An 18,031-nucleotide genomic window follows, 5' to 3' on the forward strand; every position below is an offset into this window, starting at 1 on the left:
GTGGACAGACATGTGGGGCCTGTGGCAGAGGTTTATGGAGCCTCCTTCTTTCAACTGCGTTCTCACCACTCCAGGAAAGCAACTGTGCTTGTCTGCTTGTTTTGATTCTTGGTTATGCTTGATGAGATTCATTTAAAAAAAAAAAAAAGCCTTCTGCGCTGAGAATACCCTTTGGTGCCTTCTGTGTCTATGTTATGTGTTAGTGGTTTCTCTGAAGAAAGAGGCCTCCAGAAGGTGGTTCTCTTCATGACATAGCCAGACCCACCCCTCATGGTGCTTCCCTAAGCTGGTGCTACAGAGGCCTGGGAGGAAAGTAAAACAGCTCTTTTTGCTTCAGTTCAGCCAGGGGTCTGTGCATGTGTTGGTAGCTGTTGAGCTTTGCATGTGTTCCCTGAGTGCCCACTGTGCACGGGCTGGGGGTCTATGCCAACCAGGGGATGCCGGCAGAAGGGAGTCTCACCTTCAGGAGCTTACAGTGGCCTAGCAAGGGCGGTGGTCACCACCCAAACAGCTACAGTATATGGCCAACTGAGAGTGGGGCTAAACCAAGGTTATAAACTTAGTTGCACAGAGTGCCCCAGAGGGACTAATTCACGATGACTCCATGCATAAGGAAGATGCTGCGTGGAGGTGACATTTCAGTTGGGCTTGCAAGGATGAGTTTGGAGGAGTAGGAGGGGCAAGGGTGTTTTGAGTATAGGGAGCAAAGGAATATGAGAGTGCAGAGTGGGTTTGAAGAAGAGGACATTGTTATGCATGAGGCTGGTCTTGGAAATATTAGGGTAGAGGTCAGAGGTTGAGTTTGGCGGGCCTGTAGGGCTTCTGCAGAGGACTCAGCCCCCAAAGGGGCCAGAAGGTGCTATAGGATCCCACTGTGGCCTCTCATCTCCTCCTGCTCTGTTTCAGTTTGCATTTTTCTTCTGATGCGTCAGATGGGGTGTGGGCACTCTGGGTCTCTTCCCCTGGGGCTTCAGTGTTCTTGCTGCCCCAGCATGGTTGAGTTGGGCCAGGTTTACTTTATCTGAGTCAAGGGGCCATGAGGAGGACCCTTGGCAGTGGAGGTCTGATGCCTGGGCCTGGGATTTTTTCACACTGGTCCTTACGTATCTTTTTTTTTTTTTTTTTTTTTGTGAGACGGAGTCTTGCTTTGTTGCCCAGGATGGAGTGCAGTGGTGCGATCTCGGCCCACTGCAGCCTCTGCCTCCTGGGTTCAAGTGATTCTCCTGCCTCAGCTTCCTGAGTAGCTGGGACTACAGGTGTGCGCCACCATGCCTGGCTAATTTTTGTATTTTTAGTAGAGATGGAGTTTTGCCATGTTTGCCCAGGCTGGTCTTGAACTTCGGACCTCAAGTGATCCACCTGCCTCGGCCTCCCAAAGTGCTGGGATTACAGGCATGAGCCATCACACCCGCCTCCTTGTGCATCTTCTAAAATTTGAGTAGGCAGAGGTCTGGGTGTAGGATCCCAGGCTGGCATGGCACCTTTCTCATCTTACATCCTTTCTGTGTCATTCTGCCCTAGTGGGAGCTGGAGAAGAGCACCCGCCGACAGGAAGGGAAGGAGTGCACAGAAGGCTATCAGGCCTCTCTCAGCCAGCTCCAAATCCTTCACAAAATCTCATGCCACTCATTGTGGCTTCTGAGTCTCAGGGAAAGGGTGAGCCCTGAGCTATGGGATTAAAAACTAGGCTTGATGGCTGCTGGGCTTGGGTTTTCCACAGGACAGTATCTAGCTTCAGCCCATGTGTCCAGGGCAGGGGGTGGACAGATAGGTTGGGCTCCACACCACAGCAGGGACTGCGGGAACAGCATCGGTTTGGGCTTTCCATCTTCTTCCTGGGAGTCTGCCCCTGAATGGAGCATGCCTCCCTCTGCAGTGACCCAGGGAGTTCTTTCATCCTTCCTCTTGCTTTCCAAGCCACGCTGTTGGGGCAGGATGTCAGCCAGATGGATATTGTCATTCCACCCAACACAATTAATAACAGTCCCTTAGTATTACCTACTACAAGTTCATATTCAGATTTTTCCAGTTATGTCAAAAAATGTCTTTTTACAGTTGGGATTATTTTGAGTCAGGATCTGAACATGGGGCTACACATCACGTTTGTTTATGTTTCATAAATATCTCAGTCTGGAACAGTACCTCTTCCCACTCCATCCTAGTAGACACCCTCTTTTCATGCCATTGACTTGTTGAAGAAATTGGGTCATGTGTTCTGAGCATTTTCCAGAACAATTCTGGGTTTAACTGATTGCTTCCTAAGTTTTCCAGAACTTTGAGTTTTACTGATTACTTCCTCATGCAGGGAATTTTTTCCTCCATATCCCATATTTTTTCCTGTAGACTGGAAGTAAACAATAAAAACTTGATTAGATTCAGGTCAGTTTTGATGGAGGGTGGGGGTGGAGGGTGCTGCATTCTTCCTGTTTCATAACTTAAGGAGGCACAAAGTGCCTGATTGTCTCACTTTTAATGATGCTGAATTAATGAGAGTGAATTTAGGTGATAACATTCTGATCCCTTCATTGTAAAGCTCCCCACCTTTTACCTAATTATCCATCAGTAATCACTGCTTGAGTCTAATTTTATTGAGTTTCAAAGGATATTTTTCTAATTCTATTGTTTCTTTCTCATTTATTAGCTAGAATTCTGTATAAAGTATATTTTTTGCTTCTGTGAGGGCTATTTGGTTACTCTGAAATACAGTTTACGTTGGAAAATGGGATAGTTAATTTGTTTCTTTTAATTAACAGTTCTCAGAGTTGTGAGTTGATACCCTGACAATCTCAATTGGTGTTCTAAGAGTCCCTCTTCTATTTTTTAAAAATTGTGGTAAAATACACGTAATGTAAAATTTCCCATCACAATCATTTTGATGTGTACAGTTCAGTAGTGTTAATGTTAAGTATATTCACATTGTTGTGAAACCAGTCTCCAGAACTCTTCATGTTGCAAAACTGAAACCCTGTACTCATTTTAAAAAAGAAACAAACAAACAAAAAACAATTCCCATTTATCTTCCTCCTCCCAAGCCCTGGCAACCACCCTTATGTTTTCTGTCTCTAGGAGTTTGACTATTCTAGGTATCTCATACAAGTGGAATCACACAGCATTTATCTTTTTGTGACTGGCTTTTCCATTTAGCATGTCCTCAAGATTCATTTATGTTGTAGCGTATGTCAGAATCTCCTTCTTTTTTGGCCGGGCATGGTGGCTCACACCTGTAAGCCCAGCACTTTGGGTGGCTGAGGTGGGTGGATCATTTGAGGTCACGAGTTCAAGACCAGCCTGGCTATCATGGTGAAACCCTGTCTCTATTTAAAAAAAAAAAACCAGAAAACTAAAAAACAAAAATTAGCCAGGTGGTAGTGGTGCATGCCTATAATCCCAGCTACTCAGGAGGCTGAGGCAGGAGAATTGCTTGAGCCTGGGAGGTGGAGGCTGCGGTGAGCCAAGATCATGCCACTGCGCTCTAGTCTGGGCATCAGAGACCCTGTCTCAAAAAAAAAAAAAAAAGTCCCTTCTTTTTTTAAGGCTGAATAATATTCCATTGTGTGTACATACCACATTTTATTTATCCTTTCATCCATTGATGGATACTTGGGTTATTTCCACTTCTTAGCTATTGTGAATAATGTTGCTATGAACATAAGCATAAAAGTGTATCTCTTTGAGACCTTGCTTTTAAGTCTTTTTGGTACACACCCAGAAGTGGCATTGCTGGATCATATGGTACTTCTGTGTTTAATTTTCTGAGATACCACTGTACTATTTTCCACAGTAGATGCACCATTTTATATTCCCACCAACAGTGCCCAAGTGTTCCAGTTTCTCCATATCCTCACCAGCACTTATTTTCTGTTCTTTCAAATAGTAGCCATCCTAGTGGATTTGAGGTGACCTCCTCTATTAGTTTAAATGTTGTCATGGCTCATTGATTTTTATATATTCAGTATATTTACATATTCAGTCATTCTTTTTAATGCTCATGTTATCCTATCTTTGGTCAGTGGCAAGCCCCTTCAAGCTGGCTTCTATATCCCTCTAGTCAGCTCCTCTGACCCCACATCAGTGGCCCCCTCTGTGAGTAGGACAGGTGTCCCCTTTACTAAGAAGTTAAGAAGGGCCTCTCCAGCATGCAGGCACCAGCGAAGTCTTTTACTTTTTCCCTCTGGGCTGGCTGCTTGTCAGAGCTCTGCCCATCAGAGCGCAATTAGTCTGGTTGTAGTACTTGTACTTCCCCTGGTTTTCTCCTGGGGCTGGGAACAAAGGAGCTGCTACCTAATCTGCCCTTGTCTGTGGGTATATTTGCTTAGCTGTGGCTCAGGGAACCCCCGCCACCCATCCCACCCCCGCTACTCTCCTAACCCGCAGAGTGGGCAAACAGGGCTAGAGCAATGGAAACTGACAAGACCACTCAGTCAGTCTTTATTGAGAGCCTTCTGAGTACCAATCAGGGTGGTCTCAGATCCACTTTGGAAGTCACTGATCCACCTGACTCGAGGTGCTGAGCAGGTCTCTACAAGGCCAATGTTGGGGGTAGATGGCAAGAACTGCCTCTACTGAGCTGTGACAGAGACCCTGGTGGGTCTAGCAGTGCAGTGAGGTCTTAGAATTCAAGATGTGCTTTAGGCCTCTGCAAAGGAAAAGCTGGTCCTCTGCTAAGCCACAGGAAAGAAACACAGTCCTGGGGCGGAACTGGTCTTTGAGAGAATAGGGTCAGGTCTGTCTCTGATTAATAGGGTGTCAGACAAAGCTTGCTTGGGTATCAGTATCAGCACTCGAAATGAGGTCTAGGGGTGTCAGAAGTGTCCAGGAGAGTTGGAAGAGAGAGTGGTTGGGGGAAGGGGTTATTCTGACCCATGTACTAGAAAACCAGACAGCCCCGATTGGAGAGCCACAGGCCTATGGCCCCTGCATGATCTGCTTTCTTGGTGTTCTTTCCTAGACCTGCCAGGTATGCCAGATGCTGCTGCCCAACCAGTGCAGTTTCTGTGCCCACCAGCGGATTCATGCACACAAGTCCCCCTACTGCTGCCCGGAGTGTGGGGTCCTCTGCCGCTCTGCCTACTTCCAGACCCATGTAAAGGAGAATTGCCTGCACTATGCCCGCAAGGTGGGCTACAGGTGGGTGCTGCCTGGCTTGCTGTCCTGGTATTGCCCAATGGCTGGTCCTTTTCCTAAGCCAGAACTCATTTCAGATAGTTTTGGTCTTAAGAGGCTTGGGTTCCAGTCTAACAGGACAAGAGCATTGGATGGTATGTGGACAGACATTTTTTATTGGGTAGCAGACAGGAAGAGCAAGAGAGAGAAGAATAAGGAGTTTTAAAAACAAATATTAAAACATTAGCTTTGAAGTTTTGGGGAGATTAGACATATAATACTTTGTCTATTTGGTTTTAAAACGTATGTAAGTTTAATTTGCTCACCAAGTTATGTTTGGCACATTAAATGTAAAGTGCTGTTTCAATAATGAATGTACTAATTACAGTACTTGGAAATGTTTGCAGGTTTTAACAAATGGGGCTGCAGGATGCCAAACTCAAAGGGCTTTAGTATCTTTCTTTTTGTTAATTTTTGTCAGTTTGTGGCAAAATGGGCAAAACCTGAGACTGGAAAAAAGGATCAGCCTCTTGGTAAAACCAAGAAAACTCTTATTTTCAATGGAATTTCCTCCTTTGTGTCAAACATAAGCAACAAGTCATTTTCAGGGAAAAGATCAAAGTGAGGGAAAAAACTTCCCTCTAGAGCTCATTGATCTGTAATTTGTTTTCTGCTCTTTGGCATTAAATTTTTTCTTGGTTTTAGTTCATTTGACTTTTTTGTGTGTACTTATTATTGTCTTTAGCATTGTGTTAGACACTCAGGATACAAAAATGATTAAGACACAGCCCTTGCCCTGGTAGGTTACAAACATAAGAACATAGGTAATTATAACTCAGAGTGCTAAGTCCCACAATAGAGAAATGGTCAGGAAAGCTTCCTAAAGGAGATATTAGGAGATTTTCAGACAAGAGAAGGGGAAACCATACCTGGCAAGGGCCTGACCAGGAATAACAGCATACACAAAAGAGGTGTCAGGAATGATGAGTATGGTTGTATAGAGGAATGTCAGGATGAATTGTGGGAGTGGGGAGAAATGAGACTAGGGAGTTGGCAGAGGTCAGACCATGCAAGACCTTGTATTTCTTGGCAGACATTTGGACTTTATCCAATGGACAGTGAGGAGCTACAGAAATATTTGCAGCAGGGGAGTGATTTGGCTAGTATATTTTAGAAAGATCATTCTGGGAAGCGAACACATATATTAGTGAGGAGAGAGACTGAAGACTTCTTGAAAGGCAAGTATGATGGTCCAGATGAGATGCTGAGGGCTTCACTGAAGGCATGATTGTGGGAATGGAGAGAAGGTAGATTTGACAGGGGTTTAGGAAGAAGCATCCAGATTTGACAATAGCTTTTATATGGAATGAGGGATGAGGAGTTTGGCAGAGGCGAGGCTAGGCCATGCAAGACCTTATATTTCTTGGCAGGCATTTGGACATTTTCCAGCGGACATTGAGGAGCTACAGAAGGATTTGCAGCAGGGCAGTAATCTGGCTAGTATGTTTTAGAAAGATCATTCTGGGAAGCTAACACGTATATTAAAGTTTTGCAATGACTCCCACATTTCTGTCTTGGGGTAAACATTTTATTTGTATATTTTTTTGAGACAGTGTCTCACTGTCACCCAGGCTGGAGGGCAGTGGTGTGATCGTGGCTCACTGCAGCCTTGACCTCCCGAGCTCAGGTGATCCTCCCATCTCGGCCTCCCAGGTAGCTGGGACTACAGGCACGCACTGCCGTGCCTGGCTAACTTTTTGTGCTTTTTGTAGAGACGGGGTTTCACCATGTTGCCCAGGCTGGTCACATAACTCCTGGGCTCAAGCGATCCTCCCACCTCAACTCCCCAAAGTGTTGGGATTACAGGCGTGAGCCACTGTGCCTGGCGTTATAAACATTTAAAAATGTAGACTGATTTCTTTTTCATCTTATGGAGGATGGAGTATCTAAAGTACATTAAAAACAAGACAAACCTAAGACAGGATTATACAAAGCACTTACCACCAAGTTGCTGAAGAGCATTGCTTGGCAGCATCCCAGGCTATATTTTAAACCAAACATCTGAATATGTTTTTACAGTATCCTGTAACACTTAAAAATACCTTTCTAGCCTTGATTTAAGTGTATGCTGCTTGTTCTAAGATCCAATCCAATCCAATAGTAATACAATCAACACTTAAATATTTATCTTTGAATCTTGAATCCAAGAAAATTTTTTTTTTTTTTTTTTTAAAGATGGAGTCTCGCTGTGTCACCCAGGCTGGAGTGCAGTGGCAGCATCTTGGCTTACTGCAATCTCCGCCTCTCGAGTTCAAGCAATTCTCCTGCCTCAGCTTCCTGAGTAGCTGGGATTATAGGCATGTGCCACCACGCTTGGCTAATTTTTGTATTTTTAGTAGAGATGGGGTTTCACCATGATGGCCAGGCTGGTCTCAAACTCCTGACCTCAGATGATCCACCTGGCTTGGCCTCCCAAAGTGCTGGGACTACAGGCATGAGCCACTGCACCTGGCCCAAGAAATGTTTAATTGTACGGATGGATTAATACTTTTCGTTTTTAATTACATATTTTCTTATGTACAAGTAAAAAGAAATGTCTCAAAAGCAGTTCAGTTTATCAAACCTTTTTGTAAGGAATGCCAGACCAAATGAATTGTGACTCAGCGAAAGAGATTACTGAAGATAGCGATATTAAAATTTTCAGTGATCTGCGGTTGAAGTCAGAAGACATACACAACACTACAGTGTTCATAACAGAGTTGTGCAATCACTACAAACAATTTTAGAGCATTTTTACTATCCAAGAAGAAACCTCATATCCACCACTTCTTTCTTCCCCCCTAGCCCTAGGCAATCGCTAATTTACTTTCTGTCTCATAGCTCTTCTGGACATGTCATATAAGTGGAATTATGTAATATTATTAGCATATTTGCAAGGTTCATCCATGTTGTAGCATATATCAGTATTTCATTCCTTATTATGGCTGAGATTCCATTGCGGGGATATACCATGTTTTGTTTATCCATTTGTCAGCTGATGGACCTTTGGGTTGGTTCCCCCTTTTGGCTTCATGAATAATGAATAATATGAATAATGCTGCTGAAGAACATTCATGTACAAGTTATCATGTGGACATGTTTTCAGTTGCTTTGGATACCTAGGAGTAGAATAGCTGGGTCAAATAGTAACTCTGTAGGGAGGGGAACATCACACATTGGGGCCTGTCAGCGGGTGGGGGGCTAGGGGAGGGATAGCATTAGGAGAAATACCTAATGTAGAAGATGGGTTGATGGGTGCAGCAAACCACCATGGCACGTGTATACCTATGTAACCTGCACATTCTGCACATGTATCCCCGAACTTAAAATATAATTTTAAAAGAGGAAAAAAAGTAGTAACTCTGATTAACTTTTTGAGAAACTGTCAGACTATTTTCCAAAGTGACTGCAGCGTTTTTACATCCCCACCAGCAGTGTATCTAGGTTTTGATTTCTGTACACCCTTGCCAACACTTGTTATTGTCTTTTTGATTGTAACCATCCTTATGGGTGTGAAATGGTATCTTGTTTCCCTGATGGTTAACGGTGTTGATCATGTGCTTACTGGACTCCATCTTTTTTTTTTTTTTGAGACAGTCTTACTCTGTTGACCAGGCTGGAGTGCAGTGGCGCTATCTCAGCTCACTGCAACCTCCGCCACCCTGGGTTCAAGCACTTCTCTCACCTCAGCCTCCTGAATAGCTGGGATTACAGACGCCCACCACCATTCCTGGCTAATTTTTGTATTTTTAGTAGAGACGGGGTTTCACCATTTTGGTCAGGCTGGTCTTGAACTCCTGACCTCAGGTGATCCACCCACCTCAGCCTCCCAAAGTGCTGGGATTACAGACGTGAGCCACTGCTCCCGGCCTGGACTCCATCTTCTTTGGAGAAATGTCTATTCAGATAATTTGCCCACTTCTGAATTGGGTTATTTGACATCTTATAATTGAGTTGTAAGAGTTTTTTATATCTTCTGAATACAAGTTACTTGTCAGATTTGCAAATATTTTCTCCCATTCTGTGGATGTTAATTTTTTTAGTAAATTCTCAAGATACCTATGTTCCATTTTATTGAACTCTACTACAGAGTTTTACAATATTATTTTATGTTTTGTATTATTTTTGCTTTTACTTGATGATAATGTAAAAAGCCTATATATGGTTATTTATATAATATATAAGTATATATAATTTATATGTATTTTATGTAAAATATGCATACACATATATTTCAGAATTTCATAAATTATTCTGTTCTTTGTTAATAATTTGGAGAGTGGCTAATGATGTCATAAGGATGCAAGTTTAGACTGTTTTAATGTTATTTTCTTATTTGTGATTATTAACAAAGTTAAATATGTTGTTTATTATCTTTTCTAAAACTACATATTTCACAACATATGATTCCATAATTGTCTATCTCGTCTTAAAAAACTGTGGTCAAGTGCGGTGTCATATGGTTGGCACTCTTTTCTGCATACTTTCTCATCAACTTGTAAACACCATTGGATTCAGTCCTTCATTGAGGGTACTTTGCATGTGTTCTTACTTTCAATGAGGTTTCTCAAAGAAATGTCTACCAGATACATAGAAGGAATTTTCAGTAGCATTTGAAAAGAATGTATTTCTACTGTTTCTGCAGGAGTTTGGTCAAATGGCACAAATAAAGCCACTTAAGAGATTCTTTACACATATCAGATGTACTTGGCCACTTTGGATGAATGTGGAATTATGTGCTTTTTTCTCCTCATAATACTTTGTAGTGTGGAAATACTTCTGTGTGCTAGAAGTTGGTTTCACTCTTCTTTTAGCAGGAGAGAAAGGAAAATTAAGTAAGTAGCTTGTATAGAAACCCTAATTTAAAGCATATACAAATTTAGTAATGAATGCTCTGTGGAGTTCATCACAAAAAGCTTTCTGGTTCTGTGGGCTGCTCTTCATTGCTAATTAAATTTTCGAAGGTGATTCTCTACCCCTCCCTTCCAATACACACAAGGAAGAAAAAAGATTGTTCAGGATTCTGTGGGGATTTATGTGGGCTGTGAAAATGTATCACGCCTGTAATCCCAGCAATTTGGGAGGCCGAGGTCAGTGGATCACCTGAGGTCAGGTGTTCAAGACCAGCGTGGCCAACATGGTGAAACCCGTCTCTACTAAAAATACAAAAGTAAGCCGGGTGTGGTTGCAGGCACCTGTAATCCCAGCTACTTGGGAGGCTGAGACAGGAGAATCGCTTGAACCCAGGAGGTGGAGGTTGCAGTGAGCCAAGATTGCACCACTGCACTCCAATCTGGGTGACAAAGCAAGACTCTGTCTCAAAAAAAAAAAAAAAAAAAAATATATATATATATATATATATTTTAAAACGAAGGGTAACATTCAGGAGTCAAATAATTCTTAAATGAAGGCACGCCTTTTATTTTAGCAAAGCACCTGCCTCTCTTTAGTGCCTATGGGGATGTCAATAATATGAGGGCAGACAGTATTGCAACAAAAGGAAGATAAAAAGGAAGAGCAGAGAGGGAAAAGATGTTTTGTCATGTAGGGGAGACCTATGTGTGTTCATGGGCAGGAGGAAAGACTGAACACAGGAGAGGGACTAGTAATCTTATGGATGCAGGTTGGCATGGAGGAAGGTCATATTATTCTCCGATATCGATAAAAGGAAAGGCAGTATTTATAGAGAGATGTTGTGAAGTTGAAACAAGTTCCATACGGCCTCAATTTCAGAAAAATGGTTTAAGACAATTGTTTTATTTATGCATTGTAAAAAAAAAAAATCCACCAAATAAACTCAGAAAATACAAATTGGTAGGAAGAAAAAAAAATGAAAAGTTATCCCCATAGTTCCACCAGGAAGACATCACAGCACTTTTGAGCTGCATGGTCCAGTAGAGTATAGTATAGTACCAGCAATTTGTGGCTACCGGGTGCTTGAAATGTGGCCAGTGCAACTAAGGAACTGAATTTTTATTTTTATTTTTTTGTTATTTAAATAGCCACATGGCCACATGAACAGTGGAGCTTCCCCCGCTCCCCCCCAAGAGACAGGTTCTCACTCTGTCACCCAGGCTGGAATGCGGTGGCACAAACTCGGCTTACTGCAACCTCTGCCTCCCGGGTTCAAGCAATTCTCCTGCCTCAGCCACCTGAGTAGCTGGGATTACAGGCACGTGCCACCATGCCCACTAATTTTTGTATTTTTAGTAGAAACAGGGTTTTGCTATGTCGGCCATGTCTCATCTTGAACTCCTGGCCTCGTGTGATCCGCCCTCCTTGGCCTCCCCAAGTGCTAGGATTACAGGCGTGACCTATCGTGCCCGCCCCAGTGGAACTATTGACCATTCCTTCATCACAGCAAGTTCCACTGGACAACACTATAGAGTATTTCTTCCTGGGCTTTAAGGGTTTTTTTAATGTAGTTGTTGTTTTGGTGACCATAGCATTGCCTGACTGTATGTTTTGTTAAGTGGTCATCCCTACTTACTCATACCAGCCTGTGGGAAGGCATGGGCTTTGTGCAGCCTCCTTCGGAAATTCTTGGACTTCTACAGTTGCCTCACACTTAAATACTGTTTATGCCATTATTGAACCATTTTCTTCCCTCTCCACTTCCACCAACTTCTCTTAGGTAGGCTCAGGTTTTTGGTTTGCAGAATATCCTCTGGCCAGTGCAGGGAAGGTTGGGGTTTCTCCCTTCTGTACAAGGCGTGGCCTTGGGCTTGGGGGCCACTGTGTGGCCACATTGTGCTAGACTGTAGCAAGCAGACCCTCAGGACGTACTTGTCAAGGGTGGAAGTCCAAGTGATTGAGGGAGGGAGAAGGTGCCTGGATAGTTCTGTTCCTCTTCTCCATCCCTCCTCTTGCAGCACCACCTGTGGGTCCAGTACTCCCTATACTCCACCCACACTCACACTACCCCACTTCTGTCTAGGTGCATCCACTGTGGTGTCGTCCACCTGACCTTGGCCTTGCTGAAAAGCCACATCCAGGAGCGACACTGCCAGGTTTTCCACAAATGTGCATTCTGCCCCATGGCCTTCAAGACTGCCAGCAGCACTGCAGACCACAGTGCCACTCAGCACCCCACCCAGCCCCACAGACCCTCCCAGTGAGTGCAGCTCCAGGGCCAGCAGGCCCTGTGGAGCAGAGAGGAGTAGCCTGGGTGCTATAGGGGGTGGCATAGGGATGGGTGAGGGAGCTGGGGTTAGTGGCAGAGGTGCCTGGGGTCGTACTAAGGATGTCCTGAGGCAGGGGAGCATCCACATTGGCTCAGGGTAGTGCTTTCCCAAACTTGACCCTGGTTCAGAGAGAGCAGAGATGGGTGGAGGGGCTGCATGGTGCCTTGGCCACCTCACCCCCTAGGGCTTGTCTCATCAGGCTCATTTATAAGTGCTCCTGTGAAATGGTCTTCAACAAGAAGAGGCACATTCAGCAGCATTTTTACCAGAATGTCAGCAAGACGCAGGTGGGCGTCTTCAAGTGCCCTGAGTGCCCACTCTTGTTCGTGCAGAAGCCGGAGTTGATGCAACACGTCAAGGTGGGATGCCTTGCGGGAGGAGGCCGGGGAGGAGGGCACATGCCTCAGGCTGGGGGTCTGACTCTGTGCATCTTTCCCCTTGCCCAGTCAGTAATCGCTCTCCCCATCCCCAGAGCACCCACGGTGTTCCCCGAAATGTGGACGAGCTGTCAAGCCTCCAGTCTTCAGCGGACACATCCTCAAGCCGCCCTGGCTCTCGAGTTCCCACTGAGCCACCAGCCACTAGTGTGGCTGCTCGGAGCAGCTCCCTGCCTTCTGGCCGCTGGGGTAGGCCTGAAGCCCACCGCAGGGTGGAAGCCAGGCCGCGGCTGAGGAACACTGGCTGGACCTGCCAGGAGTGCCAGGAGTGGGTTCCAGATCGGGAGAGCTACGTGTCCCACATGAAAAAGAGCCACGGTCGGGTAAGTGCAGCCACACAGTCATAATGCAGAGCCCAGTCCTCTGGACTTCCTTCTGTGAAGCCAGAACCCCTAGGGTTCCTGGTGCTTAGGGCAGGGTGGGTACCACAGATCTTGAGGTCTTCGGGAGTATCCTCCTTTCTGCCCATGGCATCTGAGAAGAAAAATGCACCCAGAACTATCTTACAGTTCTGATGCTTTGTGTGTTGCCACCTCCTTCCTTAGACATTGAAGCGGTACCCATGCCGGCAGTGTGAACAGTCCTTCCACACCCCCAACAGCCTGCGCAAACACATCCGCAACAACCATGACACAGTAAAGAAGGTCTACACCTGCGGGTGAGTCCCTGGGGATAGTAGTGAGGAGGCCTGAGGTTCAAAAGACTCTGTCCGTGGCACCACTGGGGCTTTTCTCTGCTGCAAGATCAGGTGTCTAAGGCAAGAGACAAGTGATTTCCAACTGGAAGAAATTGCGGCTAAGTCAGAAATCAGGGGCAGGTCGAAAATCAGCTTCCAGAACCTGGTAGCTCCTGAGCCCTCTCTCGTCACTCTCTAGCCCAGGACTGCACAGCCCATCAGTCACGAAGCATCCTGAGGTTTAAGAGGAGGGGTGGTGATGTGACCATGCACCCCTGGGGCCGAGAGGCTTCTGCACCATCTGCCTGTGCCTTGGGGTGTCCCCAGGCCCTTTCACTGTGACTACTAGCCTAGCACTTGGGTCTCTGGGCGGTGACATCAGGTAGTGTTCAGTGAGATTGTGGCTGAGTGCCAGGTGTCAAGAGTGCAAGTATTCTGACGTGCTATTGTCTGCTACCTTGGCTGGCCTGCTGGCTGGATGTCTCTGCGGTTCCCAGCACTAGCCAGCCCAGGAGTCTGCTCCAGACTCCCTCCTTCCTGGCCTTGGTGTGAATAGCACTGAGGGAGCCTGCGGCCCGGGCACTTACCTGACCTCTCCGCTGTGCTTCTGCAGGTACTGCACAGAGGACAGCCCCAGCTTTCCTCGGCCCTCCCTTCTGGAGAGCCACATCAGCCTTATGCATGGCATCAGAAACCCTGATTTGAGCCAGACGTCCAAAGTCAAACCTCCGGGTGGACATTCCCCTCAGGTGAGTGTGGGCTCCCTGCCCATTGGAGCTGGCTGCTCAGTGAGGCTTGGAGCTGGAAGGGCATTAGGAAGGCTACTGTTGTGGCCATGGAACAACCAGAGTGACAGCTTCTCTCAATGTGGGTCACTCTCTAGTCCTGTGTGACCCGCCTGGCACTGGACACAAGTAGGGGATAAGGACAAAGACCCATAAGGTGGCCTGTCAGCCTTTTGTTACTGTTGCTTCCCTGTCACCATGGCCCCCTCTGTAGGGGTGTGCTGTGCTCTGTGGACATTGGTGCATTTTCACACATACCATTCTCTTTCTGCTTCACAGCAGTCCTGAGGCGGGAGCACACAGGACTACCTTGTCAGATGAGGATAATGATGTTTGACCAACTCACCCCCCAACCTCACTAGTTACAGGAAGAGCCAGGCCTAGAACCTTCTATCCTGGCCCCTTGCCCTATGACCTCATCCCTGTTCCATGCCCTATTCTGATTTCTGGTGAACTTTGGAGCAGCCTGGTTTTTCCTCCTCACTCCAGCCTCTCTCCATACCATGGTAGGGGGTGCTGTTCCACAGAAGGGTCAGGTGTGTCTGGGAAGTCCTAAGAGCTGCCTGGAGTTTCAAGGCATTCTTAAAAACGTTCTTGCCTAATCAGATGGTGTCAGTGGTTGGCAAAGCCCCTTTCATGCGTAGTAGCTGGGGGTATCGATTGATGTTTTTGGCAACACCTGTCCAATTGTAAAATGTACATCCTCCCTTCCCCCAAAATGCACATACCCTTTGATCCAGCAATTCTGCTTCTAGGATTTGTCTATTAGAGAGATCTTTTGCCTTGGGCATAAAGAAGTCTGCTAAAGGATGTTTGCTGCAGCACTGTGTGCAGTAACAAAGATGGAACTCAGCTAAATGTCTGCCGTTGGGGACTTCTCATCCCCACATTGGGTTAGTGTGCTGCCTTTAGAAGAATGAAGCCTCTGTATGTTCTCCCATGGAAACATGCTCCAATGTATGTTGTTAAGTAAAACAAAAACAAAAACAAGAAAAACACAGGGTGAAGAAAAGCATGCATATACTGGGTGCAGTGGCTCATGCCTGTAATCCCATCACTTTGGGAGGCCAAGGTGGAAGGATCACTTGAGCCTAGGAGTTTGAGACCAGCCTAGGCAACATTGGGAGACTCTGTCTCTACAATAAATAAGTAAATAAATTAGCTGGGTGTGGTGGTGTGCACCTATAGTTCCATCTATTCAGGAGGCTGAGGTGGGAGGATCGCTTAAGCTCTGAGGTAAGACTGCAGTGAGCTGTGATCACGCCACTGCACTCCAGCCTGGGTAACAAAATGAGACCCTGTCTCAAAAATGAAATGAAATAAAATAAAAAAATTAGCTGGGTTTGGTGATGTTCACTTGTAGTCCCAGCTACTCATGAGGCTGAGGTGGGAGGATCGCTTAAGCCCGGTAGGTCAAGGATGCAGTGAGCTGTGATTGTGCCTCTGCACTCCAGCCTGGGCAACAGAGTAAGACCCTGCCTCAAAAAGAAAAAGAAAAGTATGCATGGCATGCCATCATTTTGTAAAAGACAATAGTTTTGTTTTTGTATAGGCATAGGATACCTCTTGGAGGAGCCACAAACCCAGGTAATATGTTCTTTGGAGAGCAGGCCTGGGGAGTGGGGTAGTCTCTATACCCTTCCCGTGCCTTTGGAGTATTGTGACACATGCATATGTTACATTACAAAACAAAGAATTGAAACAAACCAAACGTAAACCAGCGTTCAGGGCTGGGGTGACCCTGGCCTGGGTGGTGCTTTCTTTGAGTCCTTGGGCTCATGGTTATGTCTAGGGGCTCATGTCCAGGGCTTGGCCTGGACTTTGCTCATGCTGTCTCTCCTTTTAGGTGAACCATCTGAAAAGACCAGTCAGTGGAGTGGGGGACGCTCCAGGCACCAGCAATGGCGCAACTGTCTCTTCCACCAAAAGGCACAAGTCCCTTTTTCAGTGCGCGAAATGTAGTTTTGCCACAGACTCGGGGCTCGAGTTTCAGAGCCACATACCTCAGCACCAGGTGGACAGCTCCACAGCCCAATGTCTCCTCTGTGGTTTGTGCTACACCTCTGCCAGCTCCCTCAGCCGCCACCTCTTCATTGTCCACAAGGTGAGAGACCAGGAGGAGGAGGAGGAAGAGGAGGCGGCGGCAGCGGAGATGGCAGTGGAGGTGGCAGAGCCAGAGGAGGGCTCCGGGGAGGAGGTGCCCATGGAGACTAGAGAGAATGGACTGGAAGAATGTGCCGGTGAGCCTTTGTCAGCTGACCCAGAGGCGAGGAGATTGCTGGGCCCGGCCCCTGAGGACGATGGTGGCCACAATGATCACAGTCAACCACAGGCCTCTCAGGACCAGGACAGCCACACACTGTCCCCTCAGGTGTGACCGGAGACTTTGCAGTGTGCATGGTCGGGGTGGTGCCGAAGTGTCTTCCACCTGCCCTGCGGACCGTGGAAAATAAAAGGCTCTGCCCCTGGTGTGAGTGTGACCGGTTGTACCCTGGAGTAGTGTCTGCCCTGAGCTGCCAGTGCTGGGTATCCCCCAGCCCCAGGAAATGTGGGGTCGGCCAGGACCCTCACAGCTCTGAATTTGCTTCTGTTATTTATGGCTTTTCGCTGCTTCTTGGTGCCCCATCTCTTGTCTGTGTCCTTCCAACCCCAAGCTGCTTATGTGGCCCAACCCCACTGCTGTCAACTAGGCTTGAACCCCACAGCGGCTGTGCTCTTCTGGGAGGTTCCCGCTTGCTGCCTTCAGCCAGGGCACTCCTCAGAGCTCTATTTTCCTGCAGACACCAGCTCTCCTTCCTGCCTTTAGATCCTGAGAAGGAGGGAAATGAGGGGTGCTGACACAGTCCCTCTGGGAGAGCTCTGCCTAGTCTGGTTTGGCGAGGGCCCTTGATCACCTTGCCCCTCCTCCCTGTCTTCTCTGATTCTTTTCCCTCAAAATAGTCCTGAGAACTAATTGTCACACTGGCTCATCATGTCTCTGTGGGTGGGGTGGGAGAAACCTCTGCTGCACACCTCTGTTTGGAACCTGGGCAGAGCAGGAGGTAAGGCAAAGGCAGGCAGGCACCAAGAACCAGACCCCTTGAGAAGGCGCTGTGGGTGGGTCTTTGTTCTGCTGTTCTGCCTTTCCTGACAGGTGGGGTTGGGGCACACAGACATTGGAATATTTGTACTGCTCTCGTGCCATTTGAGAGGCTGCTGCCCCAGGCAGGCCAGCCCCTACTCCTCTTGGCTACACTCATGTTGCTCAGACTATATTTCAAATAAAAAATCTTCTCACCATGCAGGTAGGCTCTTGTATTCCTCTCCAAGTGAGCCTGACCCCACCCTATTCCACCCAAGGGTCTTTCCCAGATTTCCCCTGTTTGTCCCATCTCTGAGGGAGAACAACACTTCCTACTGTCTAAGGAAGGCCTTCTCTAGATTCTGGAGCTTGTGGTTAGGAAACCAGGAGCCCTGTACTACTTAGTTCTCTAGAGACCTTCTGAAGGGGTGAGGGGAGCGGCTCCACAATGGTCAAGTCACCTCCAAGATCTCCAGGCTAGTGACATTGGCTTTAGGGCGTATCGAAATTTTCTAGGCACCTTCATCTTTCCTTCAGTTGATTTTCAACATAAGAGAACCCCTTACTGGTAAAAAGGGAAAAGGGGGTGGAGAAGAGGAATTTTATAATTTTCTTATAGCATTCAAGAGGTTTCTTATTTCTTACAGCATCGCTACTGCCACAGAGAACTCAAATGTGGCAGAACTGGGATTAGACTTGGGAGACTGGCTGTCTTTTCACTGATGGTGGAGTCAGGGCCCACCCAA

General features: G+C 46.6%; 1 protein-coding gene across 5 annotated transcripts in view; it reads left to right on the forward strand.

Moving 5' to 3' along the window:
* Window positions 1–17,505, forward strand: part of ZNF592 (zinc finger protein 592) — a 55,097-nt gene extending 37,592 nt beyond the window's left edge. For all 5 annotated transcript variants that reach the window (XM_016927328.4, XM_016927331.4, XM_054667887.2 and 2 more), the window contains 7 exons: window positions 4,949–5,127; window positions 12,080–12,256; window positions 12,526–12,685; window positions 12,799–13,086; window positions 13,309–13,421; window positions 14,053–14,188; window positions 16,071–17,505. In XM_016927328.4, the coding sequence (XP_016782817.1) occupies window positions 4,949–5,127; window positions 12,080–12,256; window positions 12,526–12,685; window positions 12,799–13,086; window positions 13,309–13,421; window positions 14,053–14,188; window positions 16,071–16,601 (1,584 nt within the window). In that variant the 3' untranslated portion in view covers window positions 16,602–17,505. The remainder of the gene's footprint in view (window positions 1–4,948; window positions 5,128–12,079; window positions 12,257–12,525; window positions 12,686–12,798; window positions 13,087–13,308; window positions 13,422–14,052; window positions 14,189–16,070) is intronic.
* Window positions 17,506–18,031: the final 526 nt, after the last annotated feature.

This window comes from Pan troglodytes, chromosome 16 (assembly GCF_028858775.2).
Source record: "Pan troglodytes isolate AG18354 chromosome 16, NHGRI_mPanTro3-v2.0_pri, whole genome shotgun sequence".
Lineage (NCBI taxonomy): Eukaryota > Metazoa > Chordata > Mammalia > Primates > Hominidae > Pan > Pan troglodytes.